The following is a 7,514-nucleotide window of genomic DNA, read 5'->3' as shown; positions in this document are numbered from 1 at the left end:
ACGATAGTCGTGTATTTCAATGGAAAATTTTACATGCCTTGGTCAGTCCTTAATGTTAATATTAAGAGCTCAAATTTTCAGGAATTTTTTTTAAAGTATTTCCAAGGAAATTTCAGAATGGGACTGAAAAAAATGAATAGTTAAAAAAAAACACCCTAATATACATACATATATACTAATCAATGCGAAATTGATTAGGTAATATACATATACATATGTATATCCAGATCAATTCAAGTTTGAAATTCAGAATCTTGTGTTACCTACATAGGTCTCTTTTTGGCCAGTGTAGTTAATTTCTATAGTCATATAAAATTCATATCGTCAACATATATGTATATGTATCTTGAAAAATAATAATTTTATAAGTTATGAAAAAATATTCGACTCTGGCACCACTTGCGGCGATTTAAACAGTTCTCATTCTATTGTTTTTGGTTTTAAGCCGCATTCCATTTTTTTTTAATTTCATTCAACTATTCCGATTACCATTAGCAACGCTTAAACGTAAATATTAACCAATAAAAATATGTTATTCAAAAAAATCTTGTTTTTTATTCCAACTGTAAAAACAAATAATGGCAAACCAGTGTTTACCTTAGGTGCAACGCATGGTATATATGTTTTCCAACGGTTTTCGCTATAAATATTAAATTTTGCGCCGCAATTGCGCAACCTTTGGAATTTTATTTAATTTATTATGGATTTCGCCTAAATAAATTTTAGCAAAAGTACGCAAATAAACTTACAACACAAAACGAAATTGTATACATTTATAAATATTTAAATTACCGAATTTCTATGAACCTAATAAATGAAGTCACTTTTGAAAGTATAGTCGTATTTTTATAAATTTTCCGCATGACCCGAAAGAGATAACTTTGAATTGTTCGTTCAGCTTCCAAACGTATAAGTACCATATATTCAGATAAACGCCAAAACATGCTTAAGCAACCCCTCGGCCGTTCATTTAGTCGGATATGATCTTTTATGCCTCATTGCCCACTGAGATGAATAAATACAATGGTGCTTTCCAAAGTAAACAGGACTTAAAAAAAAACCAGAACAAATGGTTTCTTGGGCAAAATCAATTTATTTTATTCAAATTAGTCTCCTTCTGCTTCAATACAGCTTTTTGCACGGTCCAAAAGCATGTCGAACGAGTGTTTTAGCTCGTTGGCCGGTATGGCCGCCAGTATGCCAGTGCAAGCCTTTTGAATAGCCTCTACGTCTGCATAACGCTTTCCCTTAATACATTTTTTCCGAAAAGGAGAGCTGTCGCATGGTGCCATATCAGGTGAATACGGGGAGTGGTTAATGGTTAAAATGTGATTTTTTGTCAAATAATCGGTTACAAGCGTCCCTCGAATGTTGGATTCTGAGCAATTTTGGTCGTCAGTCAAACAAACCGTGCTCACACCTCTCGTAAGCCTAAATGTTCGGTCAAAATGCGATAAATCGATGTTTTGGAGATGTTCAATTCCATTTCCATGAATTTCAATGATGATTTCGGCTGATTTTTGATGAATTCACGCACAGTTTCGATGAAATTTCCGGTGATCACGGATTTTGATTGGCCCACATATTGATCGTCATTTATGTCCTCACGACCACTTTGAAAACGTTGAAACCACTCGTGCACTCTGCTACGGTATAGACAATCATCGCCATAAACTCGTTTCATAAATTTAAACGTTTCGATAAAAGTTTTACCAATTTTAAAACAAAATTTAATGTTGCTCTTTGTTCGAAGCTCATTTTCGCGCCGATAACACAAACATACTGACATTTAAAACGCAATAACTTTACTTCCAATCATGAAATTTTCACTGCACAATTGATAAAGATAGCAGAACGCACCAGTCGACATATAAATGGCGCCACCAGAGGGCGCTAGATTTAAAAAGTCCTGTTTACCTTGGCACGTACCTTGTAGAATTTAAGGGGTTAGGTGGGTTTGAAAATTTCAAACAATCGATGTTTTTTGTTTTCCTTATTAAATTCTACAATACCTCTAGAATATTGTCCTAAATTTTGAAGTTAATCTAAGTATTAGTTTCGGAGATACAGGCTTGAGATCTTGTGCGCTCGAGGCTAGTTGCGCTAAATTCCCCGTCTTTAAACGTGTTTTTCACGAAACTGTGTTTTTGAAGTCGGTGGACACGATTTCTCGAAAAGTTATAGACCGATTTAGTTCATATTGTGTACACGTTTTTAAAATAATATTATCTAGTTATTGAACGAAGGGTTTTTTCTTGTTTCATTACAACTTATTTTTTTGACCAATAAATGGCGAAAATTTGACAAAAAAATTAGAATTTTTGTTCAAAGTCTGAGAAAAAAGAAAAATTTTAATATTTTTTTATTTTCTTCTTTTAAAAATGAGATTTAGATATGTGAGTATTAACGGAATATGCTTAGTTTTTTAATTTTATATGAACCAGTAATAAGTTATGCTGTCCACGGTGAGAGCACTTTTTTGTGAGACACGCAGTGAAGTGTGGTCTCAACGGCTGAATTTTAAACATTTTTGTAGCGAAAGTTCAGGAGATATTGTTGAAATATGTACCTTTGATATAACATATTATATTTTTCAAATATATGATTGTTTATAATAAAAAAAAATCGTAAAAATACCTTTTTTTAGTACCTCTGAAACCCATCTAAACCCTTAAAGTATAACATGTAATTGATACTTAAACCGATTCTGTTGAGTATTTTTATATTTATGATTTATATGTATATGGGTTTTAACCGTCCGGTCAATGACCAAACTTTCACCATTCATTCAATGACCGGGTACCCGGGTACCCAGGTGGAGCAGATGTAGAAGTCGTTAGTATACTAAATAAAATTTTTTTCTGTGTAAGTTGGCTACATGGCATAGGAAATAACTATATATTGGGGACATATTCTATAGTTCTCGTTGAAATAACGAAAGCGGAGTGCCAAGGTCAATGGATATTTAGGTACCTAAGCCGCCCCTTTTATATTTCGCACGAAAAGAAAGAAACGTCTTCAGTTGGAATTCTACAAGCCTAGTGAACAGAGTTGCAGTTAAAGATACAGAGATAAGTGAAAAAATATACAAAATAAATATTATCAATAAACAAATTGTATTTAATCTAAATACAATAATACAATTATTTATTTTATTTTCAAGTAAATTATTTATTTTATGTTTTCATGCTAAAAAATCGTAATTAGTATAATAATATACTATATAATCTATATAAATAAAATGAATAGATTAAAATAATAATTGAGCTGACTTTATTTTAAAATGTTTGTCGTAGTCAGGGTAATCTAAAAGTGGGCAAATAAGGAAAAATTACGAATAAGATAGAGTAAAACGACAATTCCATTTTCCCATATAAAAGTTGACCACTTACTTGCTGTCAAACATTTGACGGTATTTGTACTCTCAGTTCCACTCGAATTGAAGAACGCATTAAAACAAGACTTTTGAATCGACAACATTATATCAACTTTGCTCATAACATTGTGTATTTAAATTTCAATTTCAAACTTCAAAATATATAAATATAATTAATGTGTTGACATGTTTGATGGTGCCAACCTTACATACCAACTCTCAAAATACTTTTATTATAATAACGGGGAATCTCCCGTGCCTGTGCAGACTCCACATTGCTCATTGCTTACTAGAGATAGAATACTACATAGTTTGCCATATATGGTAAGCTAGAAGCTGTCTCTTCAGCAGTTTAACAGCGCAGTTTTCATTTATATGAAAATTTCGAAGAGGCAACATATTCCATTTCCACATATGCCGACGGCATTTTAATTTCGGTAATATGAAAATTAGAAGAGCGAGTTAAGACGGTTGTGTTATATTATAAAAATAAAGTACATTTTCAAAATAACATTTAATATTTAGTTTAATATTGTTAATTTAGAGAAATATTATGGAAATTGGGTTGGGAAGTCTTAAATTTAATAAACTTATACAAGCATAAATCAAAATATCATTTCTCATTTTAAGTTTATTATTTTAATTGGTATATAAAAGTTATGCCAAAATTATTATATAGTAGTCCAAAAATATAAATTCTTATTTTTCCCAGAAATACATTTGTAAAAAAAGGATCTTTATCCTTTGTTATTATATTATTTTTTCCAAAAATACATTTGTAAACAAAAGGATATCATTACTTAGCTACCTACCCGACGGCATTTCGCAAATGATAAAATAAATTTTTCAAGAGCTCAAAGCATACGCTACATCATCTCGAACCTACCTACCCTACGCTTTTGCGCAAATGATTAATTAATACAATGGAGAGGATGTTTTAATCCCACGAATACCTATGATTCCAACGGATTTGCCATTTGATTTTAAGGGGTTGCAATTTCCCGTGCGTCTGGCGTTTGCGATGACCATAAATAAATCGCAAGGCCAATCGTTGCAAGTTTGCGGAATAAACTTAAAGTTTCCCTGTTTCGCACATGGACAATTATACGTTGCGTGTTCGAGTGTCGGAAAACCAACATCCTTATTTATTTACGCACCGCAAAAAAAAACTAAAAATATTGTCCACCAGAAAGCACTACATTAATTAACTATATATGATCATAACTGTGTTGTATTTAATTTAAGCAAAGATTTGTTTATCATGCTCACAGTTCAGAAACGAGCACATCCAAGAAAATTTAAATTTTTTGTATATGAAGTGTATAAATATAAATAAATGACTTAATATGTATATAATATGTGCATTTGGATCCTTAATGTCAACGTGTATTAGTAACTCTTTATTTCCATCAACTTGGCTCCTTGGGAACCACTTGGCTCGCCAGGACATGATAATATGGTGGAAGTACTAGGCGACTCGGACAAATCTTATTCGATCAGAACATTATCAATGTTGAGCTGCTGGCTGTCTTCAATAACAGCAATATCTACCAGAACATTCTTGATGTTAGGCTTTTGGCTGTCTTCAATAACTTGAATGTCCTGTATGTCTTCGGCCGATAAATTTAATTCCCAGAATGTCTCCTCAGATGATGAAGATGGCATTGTAGAAACGTGTTTTGGTTTAGATAGCAGCTTTTGCTTTAATATATTTTTTTGTACTTTTGCCCTGTTCACGCGTATTATTCGTTCTACATTCTTACCACACTTGGTACAAAATCTGAAGGTAACAGCGATTATGTTGTAGCATTCGTCGCATCTTAATAACAATTTAATACAATCTGGACAGTTATTATTTTTTTTCTGCCGTTCCATCCACCTTTTTCAAAACGGACAATGCATTTTAAGGAGTTGAGGGATATATAGCTTCACTATAACTATATTATAGTTGTTTGAATTCTTTATTTTCTCGATGACAGATGTAGTTCTTCTTCTTTTCCTAACCATGACCATCGTCAAAAAAAAAACGACAGATGTAGTTTGATAGTTATAGTGTAAATATTTGTCAGTATTCACTCAAAAAAAATTGTCAATGGTAAAATGTCACTTGAAATGTTAATGTCTCTTTGCTGTGCATCTATACTATAATTCTTTAATATTCCTAGAAATCTAAAAGCAGCAAATTTCAATAAAATTAAAAAAGTATTGTGTCGTGTGTTTGTGGCTTACTAAATATGGCTCCAATAATTAGGCGGTGCGAAGTTCGCCGAGTCAGCTAGTAGTATAATAATTAGTTATTTTTTGTCACCCATTCTCAAGAAAATAAAAACTTCGAGAAAACGTTCGAAGCAGAAGAATCTGATGATGACCACGTGTTGGATAGTAGTGATGATCAATTTTTTCCACCAAACGAGGCGGTAGCTTCGGATTGTGATGATACAGGTAATTAACATTTCTATTTTCTCTTGAGTATATTGATAATTATAACGTAATTTATGTTAAATAAATTGTGTATTTTTTTATAATAGATGATGAAATTGCACCCAATAATGAAGATAATGAAGAAGAAGGAGAAGATAAAGACGAAGAAGATGAAGAAATTGAAGATGGAGAGGATAAAGATGAAGATGAGCAATGTGAAATAGAAGCGACGTTGTCTGGACTAAAAGCAAAAGATGGCACTCAGTGGGCTGCGACACCACCAAGTGAACATCAAGCTGAGAGACGTAATATTGTGCGAGAAAGATGTGGACCTAATAGAAACACCAATTTGTTGTCTAATCTAGACACATTTAAATTATTTTTCACACCGGAAATGGCTGATATCATTATACGCCATACTAATAAAAAGGCAATCTCAACGTATACAGCATATAATGAAAAAAATCCAGAAAAAAAACAATTAGAGTGGAAAATACTCGAGCTGCAGGAATTTCATGCATTTTTGGCTATTTTGATAACTTCTTGCGCAAATAATTCAAATACCGATAATGCAAGGGAAATGTGGCAGCCGTATTCATATCCATTATATCGCGCAGCAATGAGTATCAATCGCTCCTGGAATATTATTCGTTTTATTCGATTTGACGATGCCAATACTAGAGCTCAGCGCTTAGAAAGTGATAAAAGCTGCTCCAATACGAGACATTTGGACAATGTTAAATAGTAATTTAGCAACACATTATAAACCAACAGAATACCTAACAATCGACGAGCAACTTTATCCATACCGAGGTCGAACTAGATTCATTCAATACATTCCATCAAAGCCAGCTAAATATGAAATTAAAGTATGGTGGATATGTGATGCGGAAAATTCGTATCCACTTGCTGGACAGCTTTACACTGGGAAATCGATAGATGGACTTGAGAAAAATGTTGGTGAAAGAGTTGTTAAAGACTTAGTGGCACCATATAAAGGATCCGGTAGAAACATTATAACGGATAATTTCTTCACAACTCTGCCACTAGCAAAATTTTTATTATCTTGAAACTAGACGATTGTTGGTACTCTGAAGAAAAATAAAGCATACATTCCACCAGCAATGGCTGTTTCAAAAACTCGAGAAGAATTATCCACTGTGTTTGGCTTTCATGAAAAAGTAACCCTTTGTAGTTATCTGCCAAAAAAAAAAACAAGGTAGTAATTATGCTATCATCAATGCATCACAAAGCAAAAATTAGTTATAGTGCACAGAAAAAACCCGAAATCATCGAGTTTTAAAACTGGTCCAAAGCTGGAGTAGACACGATGGATAAAATGCTTGTTAAAAAATCGTCTGAACGACGCTTATTTAATCGGCAATTGGGCAGAGAGCTGTGTACTCCATTCGTTGAAATTTGTGCGAATAATGCACAAATTATGAGGCATTTCTCAACGAAAGTGGTGATTGAATCTCTTCTTGGTCGAGCTGTCAATCTAAATGTACAGCCAAAACTAGAAAAATATCTTCAGTATGTGAGAAACCTAATTGTGATGAACACTGTATTACAACCACGACATGTGAAGGATGTACAGAATAATTTAATATACTTTAATTCTTATATAGCACTGTATCATAATAAATACAGCAATATAAATAAACAAATAGTAAAAAAATAGAAAATAATATTACTCGAATAAATAAAAACGGAGTTA

General features: G+C 32.7%; 1 protein-coding gene across 1 annotated transcript; it reads left to right on the top strand.

Moving 5' to 3' along the window:
- Nucleotides 1-2,381: 2,381 nt before the first annotated feature.
- Nucleotides 2,382-7,504, top strand: LOC126762820 (uncharacterized). Its single transcript, XM_050479862.1, has 4 exons — nucleotides 2,382-2,396; nucleotides 5,671-5,818; nucleotides 5,905-6,012; nucleotides 6,046-7,504. Exons 1-4 carry the CDS (start codon nucleotides 2,382-2,384, stop codon nucleotides 6,540-6,542), a joined length of 768 nt encoding a protein of 255 aa, XP_050335819.1. The 3' UTR covers nucleotides 6,543-7,504.
- Nucleotides 7,505-7,514: the final 10 nt, after the last annotated feature.

This window comes from Bactrocera neohumeralis, chromosome 6 (assembly GCF_024586455.1).
Source record: "Bactrocera neohumeralis isolate Rockhampton chromosome 6, APGP_CSIRO_Bneo_wtdbg2-racon-allhic-juicebox.fasta_v2, whole genome shotgun sequence".
NCBI classification, from domain to species: domain Eukaryota; kingdom Metazoa; phylum Arthropoda; class Insecta; order Diptera; family Tephritidae; genus Bactrocera; species Bactrocera neohumeralis.
This window is presented reverse-complemented; position numbering and strand designations above follow the sequence as displayed.